At 39.7% G+C, this 18,329-nt stretch overlaps 1 protein-coding gene across 1 annotated transcript in view; it reads right to left on the reverse strand.

Moving 5' to 3' along the window:
• The window catches only part of PPTC7 (protein phosphatase targeting COQ7), a 37,285-nt gene extending 20,054 nt beyond the window's left edge, over positions 1 to 17,231 (reverse strand). Inside the window, exon 1 of the mRNA XM_019467478.2 lies at positions 16,711 to 17,231. Within this exon, the coding sequence (XP_019323023.1) occupies positions 16,711 to 16,933 (223 nt within the window). The 5' untranslated portion in view covers positions 16,934 to 17,231. The remainder of the gene's footprint in view (positions 1 to 16,710) is intronic.
• Positions 17,232 to 18,329: the final 1,098 nt, after the last annotated feature.

The raw sequence follows: 18,329 nt of genomic DNA on the forward strand, positions 1-18,329 counted from the left end.
TTCAGATTAGGCCCTGGAAGGTAAGTCACTTCCACAGGCAAAGGAAAGTAATAACAGGAAAAGAATGGTAGACAATTAGGTGTGGCTGGGGTTTGGGTGCTGAGAAGTTAAGTTGAAAAATGCAGGGCAGGAGCTGAAGTTGTGGGCTCAGAGTTGTGATCCAAGAACTTTAAACTTTACGCTATAGACTTGAACTGATACGGGAGCTATTAGATACATGTGGCTACTGAGTTTGAAATGTGGCTAGTTTGAATTGAGATGTGCTGTTAAATGTAAAATAACACTGGATTCCAAAAATGTAGTACAAAAAAACTATAAAATACTTCAGTGATAGTTTTATACTGAATAGGTTGAAATGTTTTAGATATTGTGGGTTAAATAAAATATATTAATTGAAATTAACTGCATCTGTTTCATTTTTACTCTTTTAAATGTGGCTACTACAAAATTTAAGATTACATTATGTAGTTTACAGTATATATAGCACTGCTATAGACAATAAAGTCATCAAGTTTCCTGGGTAAAAGTGATATAATCTAATCTATATATATATATTTTTTTCTAATCTATATTTTAGAAGAATAATACTGATAGCAGTGGAGAGAATGGGTTGGGAAGAGGATGGAGGTCAGGCATCAGCTGCAAGATTTTAGTTTAGACGTAACGAGAAAAATAGAATACTCACTAGAAATACAAAGGAATGAATACAGAAAGACACCTGGACTTGATATCAACGTATTTTATGTCAACAGGTTTCTGGATTTCAGGAATGAGTATTGATTAGATGACTCTCCAGTTGGGAAAGGAGTGGAAATGCCTCTAGAAAATATTGAATTGTCTTGGGTATGCTGAGTTTTAGGCACCAGGAGGACATTTTTAAGGAAATGTTATGTATGAAAAGTCAGGAACTGTAAGTCTGCAGCTGGGGAGGTAATCAGAGCCACATCTTTGACAAAGATTGGGAAGTAACGCCATTGGGGTGGATTAGATGCTCAGGGAGAACACAGAGAGTAGTAAGTTCAAGGAGTCAAGTGGGGACCTTAGGAATGAGAATTCCTGGTCAAATAGCTCATTTGTGAATTGCATTTTACTCCAGGCATCAAATTACAATCACAGATATGATAACTGATTAAGTTTTTTACAACTGATTAAAGTTTAAGGAAATAGTCCAGTTTGGCAAAATGATATAATTTCTTTAGAGGTGAAAAGAGGTGAAGCTGAAAAGGTAGGCCTGAATTAATGACTGGGAATGCTTTGAATGCCACCGGAGAGTTTACACTGAATATAGAAGCTATTTCCTTTAATTCACTATAATCATCTTATGTCTCCATTAATAACATTCTGTCAGCATACATCTAGCTTAAGTGTTTCCTTTGACCCCCAAATCCAATTAAAACCATTATTAGAGTAAGATAATGGTTACATATCTGAAATAGCCAAGCAAAAGGCTGAGAGGAGACTACAGAACACAGAAAATTCACTTAGGTGTACTATTTACGTGGAAATGCCAGTTTTGTAAAGTGGAAGATAATCAACCAGAAAATATTTATGATGATTATAATTTTCCACATAATATTTTGGTAAGTTTCCTGTAGACTGTTTTTCTAAAGTGAAGAGTTAAGAGAAAAGAAGATAGGATAATTCTGGTGTGTTTCCCATCATTTAAGTGTATCTTTCTATAAAAAGAAAATTCTTAAAAGTAACAGCCAATTTTCATTTATTAACACATTTTTGTCTTTTCCTTACTTATAATCATATAAAAACAAAATTTTGCGTACTTTAAAAAAATCATTTGGCTTTTTATTAAACTTAAATTTTTACTTAATAGCTTTGTTCTAGGCCAAAAGTTGAAGGAGAAAAGATTATGTAAGCTGAAACTGTGGAAGCTTAACAATCCTATCTTTCCAATTACTTATGGTCACCTAGCTGCAAAAGGCTCACCTTGAAAAAGACTCTGAACTAAGCCAACATTAGTCTGTGTCTCTCCAGTATGGTCCATTATCAGCCATAAGCATGAGGTTGCCATTCTTAAGCCCTTCCTACTACACTCACCTTCAGACTGACACGCAATTAGTTACAAAGCAAACATTTTCCAGAAGAAAGTGACGCCTAGAGAATAAATTCTAAATTTCAATTTTTATGTAAGTATCAGTGAAAAAAGATTTGACAATTTTATCTAAAAACAGACTCTGGCAGAATTTCAGATATTATCTAGTACCCAAAGGTAATAGCTTTCTTCTTTGCATTTTTGATGATCTTGAGGCATTTTACATTGAGCCTTACACTCTAGTGAAGCAAGACAGTTCGACAGGGATTGTTTTTCCGTCAGTGAAACACATCTCCTATCTACTAAGATGGGTACTTGATAGTGAATTGAAACTCCAGAAGAGAAACTGAGTAAGATTCTGGCTGGATCACAAGAGTTGAATAAGGAGGGATCAGGATATCTGTTTTTACACTTTCTGCAGCAAGTATTCATCTAATGAAGCCCTGGCTAGGCAGTATTTATTGCAGTGCTATGGCCAGCTCCTTTTCAGATGAAAAGGTTCTTTTTCAAATACTATCATCTAGCGTTTTCCGAGCTAATCTTATTTGTCCAGAGACATCACAACATGAAGCATTATAACTAAAGAAAAATGAGATCAGAGTATAAACTCAATTTCTATCAAATAGAATAGATCTTATTTGTATCAACATTGCTGAAGCCTCAACTATTTGGGCATTAAGAACACTCCCCTGTGATTCAGGACTGTGAAATGTTGTATCTGCAAATAATTATCCCAAAGGGAATAAAAAGCAGAATTACTGAAAAAAAAAAAAAATTCAACAGTTGAGTTATTCAGAAAAGTACAATTTGCTTTGACTAACAGTCCTTCAGTTCTCTAGAGGTGAAATTATATAGATTATGATGTTCTTTCTGCTTTAACAAGCAAGTGATATATTCCCTTTGCAAAAAGTTTCCCCAAAGCAACCATTCTTCATTAATCACAACAAAACCTGCTTCTTCTGATTCTCCGGAGAAAAATCTACGTCAAGAATTCAAGATCTCTAAGCAGAACAGCAAACTCAGAGCTGAGGCCATGAAGCTGAAAGAATGGAAGGGAAGAAAAGTTCAACTCTGTGGTAAAATGTGTGAAAGTGGAACCTATAAACAAAACTCAAATTCTGCTAAAGAAAGGGAACTGTCTGAGGCACTTAAATAAGCATCCAAAGCAGAATGGTCCATTTTATGTTTTAGAATTCTGAACAATATAGCTGCTATTTCTTACTAGCTTAGTAAACACAAAATTACTTCGTGATTAATCAAATTAAAATGTACACACACACACACACACACACACTCACCCCTACTGCCCAGAATACTTCATTATCTAGAGATGGTAATTTCCAGACAACTCTGGGCAGTTGCTTTGCCTTAAAAAAGTAGTGAAAAATGCTAAAAGGATTAGGAAATGATACTGTGAAGGCAAAATAAAATAAAATTAAAATTAAAATGTTCTTCCTCTAACTTTAGCTCTTCTGTTTAAATACCAACACTTAATGTGGAATGTCTGGCTCAGCGTGACTTGGGGAACTTGGTATCTTATAGACTTCGGTATGAATCACTACCTTCTCATCAAACTGAAGAGTTGAAGGTGAAGTCACAGAAAAGGTCACTTCACTCCTTTCTGAGCTGCAACGGTATCTTCCTCAAATGCTAAATGCTGTTAGCAGTGCTTTCCGAACCGAAGGAAGCAACAGGCAAATCATGGGCTCACACTTATTGTGAACTGTGAAGTGTATGGGCAGGGCCCTTAGTGTGTTATAGAATTAAGGGCTTCTATTAAAGCCAAGACTTCTGTTTCTAAATATTAGAAAATGTTATATAACACCTAATGATTTAATGTTTAAATAAGAAAACAACAGCAATTAAAGCCTAGTTAGTTATCTGATGTGTACCTACTTGTACTGGCCCTTTAGGCTAAAAAAGAATTTTTCCTTTTGCTTGTAATTTATAAGATTAGATCTAGAATTCTGGTCTTAAAGATTAACATAATATTTATGACAATTAAGGTATATATCCTTGACCTAACCCCAAAGAGGATACTTATTTACCTCCCTGCTTTTCTCACCCATCTATAAAAATAAGAGCTGGCCTTTACTAAAATACCACCCTCTGGGAGAGGTCAAGAGTCACATGTAGCCCTGGCACAAACACTCTTTTTTTAAAAAATGAGAACATAATTTCTCTGAATAAGCCTGCCAAGTGGAGAACTGTCCCTTAATTTCTAAACACTAATTAATTTTTTTTCCTACACACTGTTTCACTAAGTAATGATATTTGAGTGGTAGGACCAATAATTGTTTTTTCTTCTTTCCATTCTCCACGATATTCCCATTTTTCAGTAATGAGTATATATGTTACCTTTATGGGAGGGATTACAAAACCTATATAAATCCAGTCAGAACTATATTTTACACTTACATTCAATATTAAAGTTATTCAACACAGTTTACTGAACATTTTCTATATGCATGACATTGTAGTGAAAGGGAGCTAAAGGGATTTACATATAATAAAAGATTTCCTGCCCAGGGAGCTTAAAATCAAGTGGTAGTGACTGTGGCAGGGAAGAAGGGTTTGGAGAGGTTTATGATAAATGGCTCTAACAAAATAAACATGCACCAATAAAAACTAAAGTAAAGATCAGATTACATCTAGCTGAAGGAATCAAGAAAGTATTCATGGAGAAGAGAAGTGCCTGATCTGTGCCTTGAAGGATGAAAACATGAGTCATGGGGGAGGAGGTTGACAAGAGAGGCAATTTGGGCAGTTCCTTAAGATTCTGACTAATATGGATAAAGTGCAGTAATAAAGGTGAGGGTAGAACTCTTAAGAGCTGAGAAACCTGACCTCCAGGTAAATGCCTATTTATTACATTCCAGCCAGGAACCTCTGACCAGCAATCAGCCCAAACAATTCACTGCAGGAGTTCAGGCCTATAAAGGAGGTCTCCTGAAGGAAAGGACTGGCCTGAAACCACCAAAGTCCTTGAGGCCCACTGAACTAGTTAGTTCAACTGAGGCCTTTATTTGCTTTAATGAAGGGGCTTTGCTCAACTATTAGCCTAGGAATAGCTAATGTCAAGGTAGTATTCAGACTCAGCAAAGATCACCTTAGTAAAACAAAGTTTTAAATGATCATTTCTGACTTGAAAAGCAGTATATATACACTAGGCAAGGGCACAGGCTTTGGAGTCAGATCTGGGTTCAAACTGCAGCTCCAGGACCAGGGTAATGTGTATCCAAGGGTGTCCCTTGGATAGCTCTTTGAGCCTTAGCATCTTCACCTGTAAATGGGTGCTCAGCTCATAGTCGACATGCAGTAAGAGAGACTTATGCCTCTCTAAGACCAAATAACAGCATACAGAACAGTCTATATCAAGCAATCTTTGATCAGTGTTTGTAGTTTACAAACACTGTTCTGTGGTCACAACCAAAAGACAATTCCCACTCACAGGTAATATATAAAAGATGAATGGAGTCCATTCAACTTTTCCCATCACACATCCACCACCATTCAGTATCTCATTAAACATTTAACAGGAATTAAGGAACAAACATATACGTCTCTACAAAATATACAAGGAAAAACAGATCAACCTACACTTTGAAGAAATTAGTTTTCCTTTTTCAGAAGTGATTCTGAAATAACCTTAGTGAACAAATATCTCTTCAGTGCCTGCTGTCTGCTAGGTGCCAGGGTTCAGATTTAGATATTCCTTATTTTAAATGGAAAATCTTACATAACAACTGGTGATACGTCAATTGGCCTAAACCATTCCTTTCAGTCACTACAATAATCACAGCACCTCTATCACAACTTTCCTGTCTCCTTTCTCTTTACATTGTGACTCCCCTTCAGGGCGGAGTCTCTTTCACATTGCTAACCAACCATCCTTTTCACCTCTGGGTGCTGGCCTAGTAGCTGGCATAAGAGTTCTCAATTCTTGCTGCACAATGACATTACCTGTGGAATCCAAGTCCCACCTCCTGAGTCAGTATGCCCAGGATGGACCTGGACATCCTAGCAAAGTATGGCGAACCAACTGCCCAGGTGATTCTCATGAGAATCACTACTGGAGCACTCAGAACTTAGTTAAGGCCAGCTGGACTTAAACATTCTATGAGCCAGATGATTCCACCTCTGAAATGCCTCTCCCAACAAGCAATTCCCTGTTTCCCATTCCCAAATTTGATCCTTCTCTTGCATTTCCTTCTCTTGCAGCCCAACCCACCCACACTTGTAGGCTAGAAACCTTAAGGAAGCTTCCAGATGCAAAACCTCAAAATCAACTTCAATTCCTCTTTTCTCTTTCATCCTCTTTGTCCAATTATCACTAAGGACTATTGGTTCTATGTCTGCAATGAGTCTGAAGCCCAACTACTTTCCACTGCCCTAGTTAAAGCCTTTTCTAACACACTATTTCAGTAGCTTCCTAACTGGTCTTTTGCTTCCTGTTCTCCCATTACACTCTCTGTATCATTTTCGTTTCTTTCTTTTTTGCTTTTTACAAGCTTACTATGTCCATGTTATTCTTCTAGTCAAATACCTTCCATGTATATACACTTTTTTACTTGTATATGTAAAAACATTCTCTGGAAGGATACATAAGAAACCGGTAACATTAGTTCCTTCTGGGAGAGGAACTTTGCAGCTAGAAGAACCAAGAGAGACATTTTACTCTGCACCTTTTTAAATTTATAGTATCTTTTGAATTTTGTGCCATTTGAATGTGGTACCTCTTCAAAAATGACCAAACCAAACTCAAAACAAAAGTGAAAACATTTTCTATAGCCTCCTAACAACAACAAAAATGAAACACCCAATTACTTAACGCAGCAATTGTGACCTTCCACAGTTTGGTCTCAACCTATTTTCTAACAATTCTCAACCACCCTCCCAAACCCACCCAGCTGGCCCAAATTACTCTTTAGCCACAAAACAGCTGTAGTTCAGAGAATCTCCAGTGTCTCTGCTGATCCCTCAATCTGGAGAGCTTCACCATTTTTCTCATTTGCCTCCATTTACTGAAAACCCATCTCTCGAGGCCTGACTCCAGGCTTCCATAACACCTGATGTGTATTCTTTATCCTGTTCCTGTGGCCTTCCCTGCCCCACTATGAAACTTCCAGGCTGAAGTCTGTTTTGTTCTTGGTCTTCTCCACCAAGGAAGCAACCTGTAAACAATGAATTCAGGTGACTGTACTGAAAAGTTACAATACCAACACTCTGGTATACAAACTTTCATCTGAGAACTCCAAAAAGAGAACGTACCCAATATTTTATCGTAGAGTTGCACAAGGTGTTGTGCTAGCTACAGGATGCTCCCGTCACAGACCATTATAAGAAAGTTTGATGGAAAGAATCCTAAAAGGGAGTCAGGAGAGAACACCACTCCCAGCTTTCTTTGCCACTAACCTGCTGTAGGAAACTGGCCAAATCACTTGTCTAAGCTTTACTTTTCTTATCTGTGAAATAAGCGACAGGAAGGACAAATTCTCTCGAGTTCCTTTAAGAACTAAGATTCTGGGATTCTAAATCACACTGCAAGAAAAGGGAACCTGATTTAGAAACTATAAAATAAAGGTTAACATACAGCTATGCTTTCTTTTTCACATACATTACATTTATTGCATGAGCTAGTTTTGAAGCAAAGGCTCCATTTTAACCTTCCCAAATTTTCCTTTCTTCTTTATTACACCATCACATGTATGTTTTCAGAGACGTTGCAATAATGATTCAGAGGGTAAGAATACTGCCCCATGTCCTTTTACTTTAGTTTTAACCACTTAAAAATGTTGGAAATGTTTCTTCTTTAAGTGTTACTACCTGACAAAAGTCTAATTAAGCCTAACAAAATGTCAGGCCAACCATTTTTCAATTTGAAACTCTGATAAAAGAAGAAAAAAAAAAAAGAATAAAAGAGGGTTATCGATTAGTATTAATTTACTTCACTGAATTCATCTGATCTGTAAAGAAATTTATATGTATACATGGAATGTATTCACAAAACACACTTTGTTATCCAAAGACCACTAACTGTTGAGTGACTTTAGCATACATGAACAAGAAAAGCAATAAGATCAAAGTTGATGCTCAAGAACTAAGTGAATTTTTAAAAACAATGTATGCATAAGACATCTTTGTTTAGAGTTCCTCATTTCATAGAAACATTAATGACCATATTACCAATTAGTGGTTGACTTAAAGACCAGGAACAGTTTTCTAGCTCTTATGCAAATAGCTCACCTCTATTTTCTTATCCTAAACTGCTATCCAAACATTGATGTGAAAACAGAAGCACTTTTTGTTTGCTTCATTCAGCACAGCTAATCTTTTTCATAGACATCAAATGACAGCATGGACAAATTCTGATAAATCAAAAAACTTGCTGGGTAGCATCCCTGAAAGATCAAAATGTACAGTCATAGTGGCACACAGACTCGCAAAAAGAAATTCCTTTTCTTTTCAAAATAGTCTGTTAATGAGTAAAAGAAAAATCGGTACAAAAATGCGTTAGAATTGGCCTGAGTCAAAATAGTACTGGGTCTTTCAACAGAAAGCATTCTTTGTAGTAAGTCACTTTTGTAGTCTCTGGCAAAGTTTTTGCAGTCATTTTGTAGCCTGTGGGATTCATACCAACAATTCAATCAATTCTAGAACTATTCACCAAACTTATTCACCACAAAACAACTGTTTAAGAACCTGGTAAATTTATAAATTGTTAATTAAATGTGACAGACTCAAGATCAATAATAAGCTTACTAATGAGAGCAATTTCATAACAACTGAAAAAGGATAAATTACTATAACCTTTTTGAAGGGACCTATGCTAAAATTCATATCAGAGGCCTTGCAACTGTTTGTAGCCTTTGACACAAGAACTCTTCAAGGAATTTATTCTAAGAAAATATTCAGATGCAGATATTCATTCATTCTAATGTTACTCAAAACAGAAAATTGGCAATTGGGGCATCTGGCTGGCTCAGTCAGTAGAGCATGCGATTCTTGATTTTGGGGTGTGAGTTTGAGCCTCACATTGGGTGTAGAGATTACTTACATAAATAAAACTTAATAAATAAAATCTTTTAAAAAATGAAAGAAAACTGGCAATAATCTAAATAATGAAAAATAGATGACTGGTTAAATGAATTATGGACTATGCACGCAGTAAAATGTGATGCAATTATGTAAGGAAATATGCTCAATTTACATTACAAAAAATAACATTACTGTTAGCTCAATTTTATTTAATAATATATATATTGTTGTACATACACAAAAGCTAGAGGAAGCCACACTGACTACAGCTGAATTATGATGTACAGGTGTTTTATACTGTGCTTTTCTGAACATGGGTTACTTTTTAAAGCACAAAACAAAAGCATTTATTTAAAAGCACCAGATAACCAAGCAGGAAACTTAGGCCCAAGTCCCAGCTATGATACCAGCTGTTAACGACCTTATTGAGGAGTCAACTTCACAGATGAGGAAACAGATGCAGATTAAATGGAGATAAGAACAGCTATTCTAGTTAAAAGATTAAATAATGTTAAACACAAAAATGCACTGTAAAATCTAAAGCACTACATATAAAGCACTGATGAATCATATATTGTGTCAAGATACTGAATAAATGCTTAGGAAAAACTGAGTGAAGTGTTTTCACTCTTCAAGGAAAAGCTTTGTACCCCACCCCACAATCCATCCAAAATCCTGTTTGGGATCTTATTCAAAAGAACTGAACATCTTTTCTTCTTCAAAATTTTAAACTAAATTGTAAGATCTGTGCCACTTGCCAACTCAAGTTTAAATGATTAAGTATGTTATCAGCCTAATGCCCTCTGCAATGAGTCAGCTTTTGCAAAAAGTCTTGATTTATGATGCAATTCTGTCAATTGTGCGTATTGTTTAATAATAGGAAACAAATGACTTAGCTCTCAAGGAAATAGAAAAATACCAGATTTTTAAAATATTTGACAACTCCCAAACAAATAGATCACTAAATTTTATTACTAATGACAAAAATTAGGATCCAGGGCATCACTTCTTAAAATGAGATCAAAAGTTAACACTAATTTTGAAAGGCAAACTCACAACGCACACTGTTTTTCAGCTAACTAGAACTTCTGGTTTGAAAAGTCTAATTTCTTTTTTTTCAAATTAAAAAAAATGTTTATTTACTTATTTTTGAGAGAGCACGAGCAGGGGAGGGGCAGAGAGAGAGAGAGAGAGAGAGAGACAGAGAGACAGAGAGAGACAGAGAGACAGAGAGAGACTGAGAGACTGAGAATCCTAAGCAGACTCTGCACTGTCAGGGCAGAGCCCAAGGTGGGGCTAGAACCCACAGAGTGTGAGATCCTGACCTGAGCCGAAGTCAGATGCTTAACCAACTGAGCCACCCAGGTGCCCCTAAAAAGTCAAATTTCTTTAGAAAGAAAATACTGTTAACTTACTTTCCTAAAGCATTTTCCTGAAAATTCTGAACCTAAAGCCCCAAGTAAGGCCTCTCTAAAAGGCACGGGACTTACATAAAATGCATTTGACATTCAGCCTGAACTTGACATCAGCATTTACTCAAAGGACATGGTTGTAGGTCAAATACTGTGGCCCGGATATAATGCTTCGTGAGTCACACATGAGTACAAACTCCATTGGATACTGTTGCTACTATTCAGGTTATGTACTGCCCAGTTTCATAAAGCAGTGCTAAAGTTCAGGGAACAGCCTCCTTAGATCCAGCCCCTTCTCCTCCACCCTCCGAAAAAACCCCACCACAACCAGCTAACTAACATATGCATCTTACCTTCTGCTACAATTTAAAACCTTTTAAAAAAAAATGTATTTTCTAAAAAGTATAAACAGTCATGCTTTCAAAATTCAGTTACTTGCTCTATAAAAAAGATTCATCTAGAATCCTTTAAAAAGATTAACACATTGAGAGAGAAGCTGAGAGTTAGGAAAATTTAAAACTAAGCTTGAGAAATCTCTAGATTAAAGACTGAACAAAGGAAAAGTAGTTCTGGCAGTAAAACAAATGAGGACATGACTTTAAAAATAATGTGCCTTATAAGAATCTTAAGAAAAGTACAATATATCTGTATAACAAAATGAGAAAAATATCAGGGAGAAAGGGTTTAAAAAACAAACAGCAAAATTCCTCTACCCAGCAACCCTGTAATCTTATTTATTACACAATGAAAGAACACTCAGAAAAATCAGACAGCAACTAGTCAAATGCATGGCCTTTTTTTTCTTTCTTTCCTTTTTTGGCCAGTGACTTCTTAAGCCCTGTTGCTTCTATGGGTCCTAGAAAGCTCTTTTACTAAACCCACAACTCTCATATTTCCTTAATATTCCACAATTTTCTCTTGAAAGTACATAGATTATGAAATCAGGCATATTTAAAGTACTGATTAATCTTAGAACTTACATTTGATTTTTACCTTTTAAAAAAAATTTCCCTTGGATAATTATAAGTATGTAAAAATAATTATATAAAAAACAACTATATTCCTCATAAAGTTATAGTTATAATAAGACCCAATAATTCCATTTCTAGATATATACCCAAGAGAATGAAAAATATACGTTCATACAAAAGCCTGTACGTGAATGTGTCACAACAGCACTATTCACAACAGCTAAAAAGTAGAAACAACCCAATGTCCATTAATAGATGAATGGATAAACAAATGCGGGGTCCTTCCATAGAACAGAATATTATTCAGCCATTAAAAGGAATGAAGCACTGATACAAACTATAATGTGAGCAGATTTTGAAAATATACTAAGTGAAAAAAGCTAGATACAAAAGGCCACATTTTGTATGATTCCATTTATATGAGATGTCCAGAATAGGCAAATCTATTGTCAGAATCTACTTTCTGTTGCCAGGGGTTGAGGGAGGGGAGACGGGGAGTGACTGCTAATGCACAGGGGTTTTTTTTTGTGTGGGGATGAACATGTTCTGGAACTAGTCAGTGGTGGCAGCTGAACAATCTTGTGAATGTACTAAATACTAAATTTAGTACTAAATGTACTAATTTTTTTTAAGTTTTATTTATTTATTTTTGAGAGACAGAGACAGCATGTGCAGGGGAGGGGCAGAGAGAGAGAGAGGGAGAGAGAGAATCCCAAGCAGGCTCCGAGCTGCCAGCACAGAGCCTGATGTGGGGCTCGACCCCAAAAAACCATGAGATCATAACCTGAGCCAAAACCAAGAGTGGGATACTTAACTGACTGAGCCACCCAGGTAACCCCCAAATTTTTTAATTATAAAAGGCAAATGTTATGGCAGATGAATTCTATACCTCAATTTTTAAAAATTCAACCAAGGTCATGTCTGCTGTCAAGATGTAGATCAGGCTAAAATTTGGCTTTCAGAAAATTATGACTATATAGTAATAACACTAGTTTCCTGATACAGCGTAAATTTTAGCTGAGGCAAGTTTCAAAGAGGTCTTCTTCAAAGGCTTAAATTAGCATACATACACACTCTCCCAGGGTGACTACTTTGCTATTAAAAGGATAACTCACTTTTGGGTACAGAAGTTCAACCAAATACATTAAAATTACCATGACTGTTGGAAAACATAAAATTCTACCTAGTGTATTCACTTCCTAAATACACTTTTAATGTTTATATTGTTCACATAATCCTTACACCTTAAAGACAACTACTTTTAAGACTGCCATTACTTACAAAAACACTTCAGAAATCCTGGCCACGATCAAAATCATACCTACAGGCTAGAATATGACATTTTTTTCATTTCTCTTTAAGGTTTCAAGTTAAGTCTAGCTTAAATAAATATCCTGCAGTTTTTTAAGAATTACATTACAAATACTCAATTTTCAGAGGTCAGATTTTAGATGGCAGAGACCATGCTGCCATTTGTAAAGAAGTGGTTTCAGTTAACTGTGCTTTAGTATGCAGAGGAGTTTTTGTTGCATTTTAATTATGAGTCATAGTGTGAATGCAGAAGTTGTAAATACACACACACACACCCTTAAGCAGAAAAGCATTAAAAGGACAAACGGTACCTAAAGACAGACTGGTTTTGAATTCACCTATCTTTTCAAGAAAATCTAACTAGTGATGCAACGGAAAGAGGACAGGAATGGGGAGTCTGGGTGCTAGTCCTAGTGCTGCTATTAACTAGTGGAGTAACCTAAGCAAAATCATTTGACCCTCTGTAGGCGTCCATCTTCTCACTGGTCTCCAAGGTTTCTAAGTCTTACAACTCTCAACAGTCTTGGATTCTATTGTTAAGTAGCTTAGGGCTGTGGGAGGCCTAGCAGTTACACACTAGGCAGCTCTCATATTTTTGTGTACTTAGGCATCCATGCCACATAGAGTAATGAAAGAACTCAGGATTAGCCACAAGGAAGAAGAAAAAAGAAAAGTGCACGTATAGCCCCTGCTGGTACTGGTTTCCTCCTGTTGGACCTAATAAAGAGAAAGCACCTTTGCCAATTTTCCAAGGGATAGGAGTGGTTCCTATGTCTCACCACACCCACCATAGTCGGTTTTTCCTAAACGAAATCCAGTGGGGACTCTACAAAATGTTGTAATGCACCAGGTACTTTTAGTCACTGCATGACTAATAGAACAGATCAATTCTAAATTAAAGAAAAACAACAGTTTTCTCTTTCTAATACAAAAAGAAACAAACAGCTTTTATTCCAAACAGTCAAGGAGTTCTAAATGACCACAGTGAGGTGCACATATACTTAGCAACAAATGGTGTCAACCCAAAGAAAATGAATTAGCTGTAGAACTAGAAGGTTTGAAGCACTGAGGTTCAACATAACATCATTCAACAGTCTTTTAACACATTTCAGTTTAGAACTCCATCTTCTAGAGAAAAAGCACTACTAAAGATGTGCTGAGATGCTTGGCCTCTCTCACAGCCAGAGATAACCAGAGCTGCCTGTGAGGGGATGGTGTCAATAAAATAGAAGTAACCATCACACAAAGTGGAAGCCAAAGAAAGGAGGCCAACTCAGTTGTTTCCGGTGGCTCCCAAGATGGCTCTCTGGAAGAGCTCCTCCAAAACAGGACAGTCCAAGAGAACCTGTCTTCCCTGATTTGTACGCCAAACACACACACACTCAGTCTCTCTCTCTCTCTTAAAATGGCTCTTTGTCAAAAATGGCCAAAGACCACCCCTAGGTGACATAAGCAACACGTGTTTGGTTATGCCTGGCAGCCTCCCTTTTGGAAGGGGTACAGAGCTGCAGTTCCTAATCTGGTCCCCGTGCATGCACCTCTAGGTCGTACACAGATGGACTTCATGGGGTTAGTGAAGTCCTTGAATGCCTGTACAAAATTTTGCCTCCATGCACATTTTTCTGGAGAGAGAGCCCTTGGGCACTCAAAAATCCTGAGACTGTGAAACAAGGATAGTTAAGAACCACTGCTTTAGCACCAAACATAAAACAGAAGAAATATACTGAAGGTACCCATGTGAATAAGATAGGAAGTAATGCCCGTTACTTCAGATGCAAAATAGCAAAGGGTGCCGTCTTTTCAAAACAAAAAGAAAATATGATCTGATGGTCAGAAGTCCCTAAGGGTCACGTAGTCCACTCTCTAGTGGTAGTCCATCCTCTAGTTTAGATGAGGAAAATGAGTCGAGAGGCTCTTGCCCAAAATCACAGATCACAGAGCCAGCCTGGCAAGGCTCAGCACCAAATTAGGCAGGGTTCCTGCCAAGATGATAGGTTTATCTTTCAAAATGGGTTTGACCAAAATTCCCCCATCCTTAGAAATACCCCCACTTCATTAAGAAAGTAGCCTTCAAAAAAAAAATTTTTTTTTAATATTTGTTTATTTTTGACAGACACACACACACACACACACACACACACACACACACACACACAGAGACAGGGCATGAGTGGGGGAGGGGCAGAGAGAGAGGGAGACACAGAATCCGAAACAGGCTCCAGGCTCTGAGCTGTCAGCACAGAGCCCGACGCGGGGCTTGAACTCACAGACCCACGAGATCATGACCTGAGCCAAAGTCAGACACTCGACTGACTGAGACACCCAGGTGCCCCTTTCAAAAATTTTAAATCAAGCTTAAGTACAGGGATTTGGCTCATTAAAATGTCCCCTAATCATCAATCAAATATTTCACAAAAGCCACTACATAGATTTACAAGGGGGAACCTCAGTGGCTCATTGTCACCTATCCTGTTGCACTATGAGTGCAATTTGAAAAAGCAGCACAGGTCACAAGCTCATTAAATGAAGCTTCTAAATGTAATGGAAAAAGACAGCTCCTGACAGCCCTTTAAAAAAAATACACGGAATCAGGGTCAAGCCGACTTCAAAGTGGAGCTGTAGAATATCTACAAGCTCCTTCACCTAAGGAATCCTCTCCCACCCTCTTACAGTTAACATCAAGAGTGTTGCCTAAACACTAAACGATTTTTTCCACCCAGGTAATGGGGTCATTCATAAATTAAAATGAGAACAACCTTTCTATACCACGTTCACAAACACTGCATGCAGTAGAAACAAAGATAATGAGCAGTTATTCTGAGATCAAATTAAAAAATAATTATTGTCATAAAAAGTTACAGGACCATTTGTTCCAACGCCAAACTCTGCCCCAGCATATGAAATTTAAAGTAATCAAAAACTCAATCTCACCTGGGAAGTGAAACCAAAGTGACATTTGAACCCAATTCAATGACAGCATGTCCTTCAATTTCAAAGGAAGTGCTTTACTCATTAAAGGAGATTCAATGGCATACGACTCTATAGCATACACATTGTCTCCAAAGACGTACGTTATGACAAACTTTCTGATTGCTTGGGAATGATATCTAGCCCTTTCTGTAAGTTCTCACGCTAGTCTCCCGTCCCCAAAGGTGTAACTGGAACAGGCCCTTCGGAAGCACCTGTGGCCTGAAAAGGCTTGAACCAATTTCTCAAGGCTTTCTCGGCTGCAGTTTGAAGAAGGTTCGACCATTCTATTTTGGGTCAAGGAGATTCTCTTCCACCCCAAGTGACCTCAAGCGGGCAAGATCAGTTTGGGAGAAGGTACTGCGAGTGTTTTTTCACCAGGCCAGCGCCGCCGCCACCGCCTGCGAGACTCCGAAAAGGATGGAGATCTGGTCACCATCGAGGCGGTCAAAGAATGCGGCCGGGCTGTCTGGGGCTCGCGACAGTCCGCTCTGGATCCCGCAGCCCGGGGACAGGCTGCGGCGTCAGGAGTACGCGAAGAATCAGAGATCTCCGGGGCACGCAGAGGGAGGACGCAGGGAGGGAACAAGAGCGAGGTTAGGAGTCTGCAGGTGTCTCCGGGGGAAGGGACGAGGTCGTCGGGACTAGCAGAGCCAAGTGACTAACAGTGCGGCTCTGGACTCGGACAAACTGGTCACATCTCAGGCTGGGTGACCTTGAGCCCAGAGCTCGACCGCTCTGCGGCTCAGTTTCCTCATCTCTAAAATGGGGGTTGTTCCAACGGAAAACGCACCTTGGAGCGCTTGGCATCGCGCCTGGCACATAGTAAGCGCTCCCTCCCTGCAGCTACTACTGGCTCTCGGGCTCCTCTCACCGCCCGGAGAACTGGGGAAAGCCCGGAGCAGGGAAGTCCCCAGGAGGCGGATCCGGGGCTGAGACGGGGGGACCCGAGCCGGGGACTCACCGAGCACGTCTGCCGAGCGGTGCCGGGCCACGAAGCACGCGTCGTCCCCGTAGCACGCGCCCTTCTTGAGAAGGCCCTTACGGAAGTCTTTGCCGAAGCCGCAGCCGGCCGTCACCAGCCCGTAGTCACCGCCGCCGCCGCCACCGGCCCTGGGGTCGGTCTGCGAGAGGCCGCCGAGGACGGCGCGGGCCACCAGCCGCCCGTACGAGAGGACCGAGAACATCGCCGCCGCCGCCCCCCCGAGGAGGCGGGGGGCCCGGGGAGCAGGAGGACGCGGAGGCCCGGAGCCGGCTCTCTCTTCAGCCGCAGCAGCGCCGCTGCCGGAGCGCTCCTCAGGGCGGCGCACAGCCGCCGGCGCCGCCCCTGCCCGACGCGCGGGGCCTCGCACACGCTGCGCCGCGCGCACCGGAGCCAGAGCGAGGTCAGAGCCGGCGGCTCCTCCGCCTCAGCCCGACTGGGGTCCCGGCTGCAGCCACCGCTGCCGCCGCCATCTTCCGCTCCACTAGCGTGTTCCGGGCCGCGCCGGCAGCGCCGCCCCCCCCCCGTGGCCACGCCTATAGCCCCGCCTACTGCTCGCGGCTCGGGCCCAAGCCACGCCCTCTCGGGCCCCGTGCCTCAGGCTGCCTTTGAGGTCGAGCGTGCGCAGAGGGAGTGGACACAATGTCTCCTGGGAGTTGTAGTCTCTGTTTATTTCACTGCCTACCATCCAGGACGTTTGAGGATTCCCCAGACGCGGGACCTAAATTCATTTACTGAGAATTACAGATGGGCTGTTTGAAAGTTTCCTCCCTGTTTTAACCACGTATTTTAAAGGCTATTGTTTTAAATAACGCCACCATCCCTTAAAAGAAAAATCCAAAAGAAACTAGAGTCAGGTCACATAATACTACTCTAGTGACATCTCCAGAATTTATATATTGGAAGGGTTAAGAGGCAGAAATCTGGAAATAAGAGCCATTTTGCATATTATTTAGGAAAATTCGGGGAGATGTTACTGTCCTTATTAGACTAGGGGTTGAATGAGAAGATAGTGATGTCGATACAAAAATGGTCACTGTAGATATGGCTATATAGAAGTGTTTCAGACTTTGCAAATGGTTCTGCCAATTTGGTAATAAAAAAATTCCAAGCCCCAAACTTCTTTGCCCCAAATCTTAATTATCTTGAGGGTCCACCTGTATGAGCAGGTCTTCTGACCTCTAGCTTGAGTTGCCCAGAAGAGGTGCAGTGCCAAAGACTTGCAAAGATGAGGTCTCTCCTCTCTCCTTCTATGGCTGCTACCTCTTCTCTTCAGAAGGAAAGCCCTTGGCAAGAAAGGCAGTTCTTTTACTTTTTCTATCAAGCTCTCAGCCCACCCCTAATAAAAACAGCACAGTAGCCTTCTCCAAAGTTTGACTATTAACACACTTCTTCTGAAATTATTTAGGTTAAATAACTAAATTTAACGGCGAGTTTGTAATCTAATGGAAAGGTTAGCTCACCCAATATGTGCAATATGTTTGTATGTGTGTATGCACGTACAGATTACATACCATGCCAGATTACATACCATACCATACATAATCTAGCCCTGGGTACCTCTCCATCCCATTTGGTGCCATGTCCCCTTCACTAGCTGG

The sequence above is a fragment of the Panthera pardus genome, unplaced genomic scaffold (genome assembly GCF_024362965.1).
Source record: "Panthera pardus isolate Hobbes unplaced genomic scaffold, ASM2436296v1 HiC_scaffold_15, whole genome shotgun sequence".
In the NCBI taxonomy this organism is placed as follows: domain Eukaryota; kingdom Metazoa; phylum Chordata; class Mammalia; order Carnivora; family Felidae; genus Panthera; species Panthera pardus.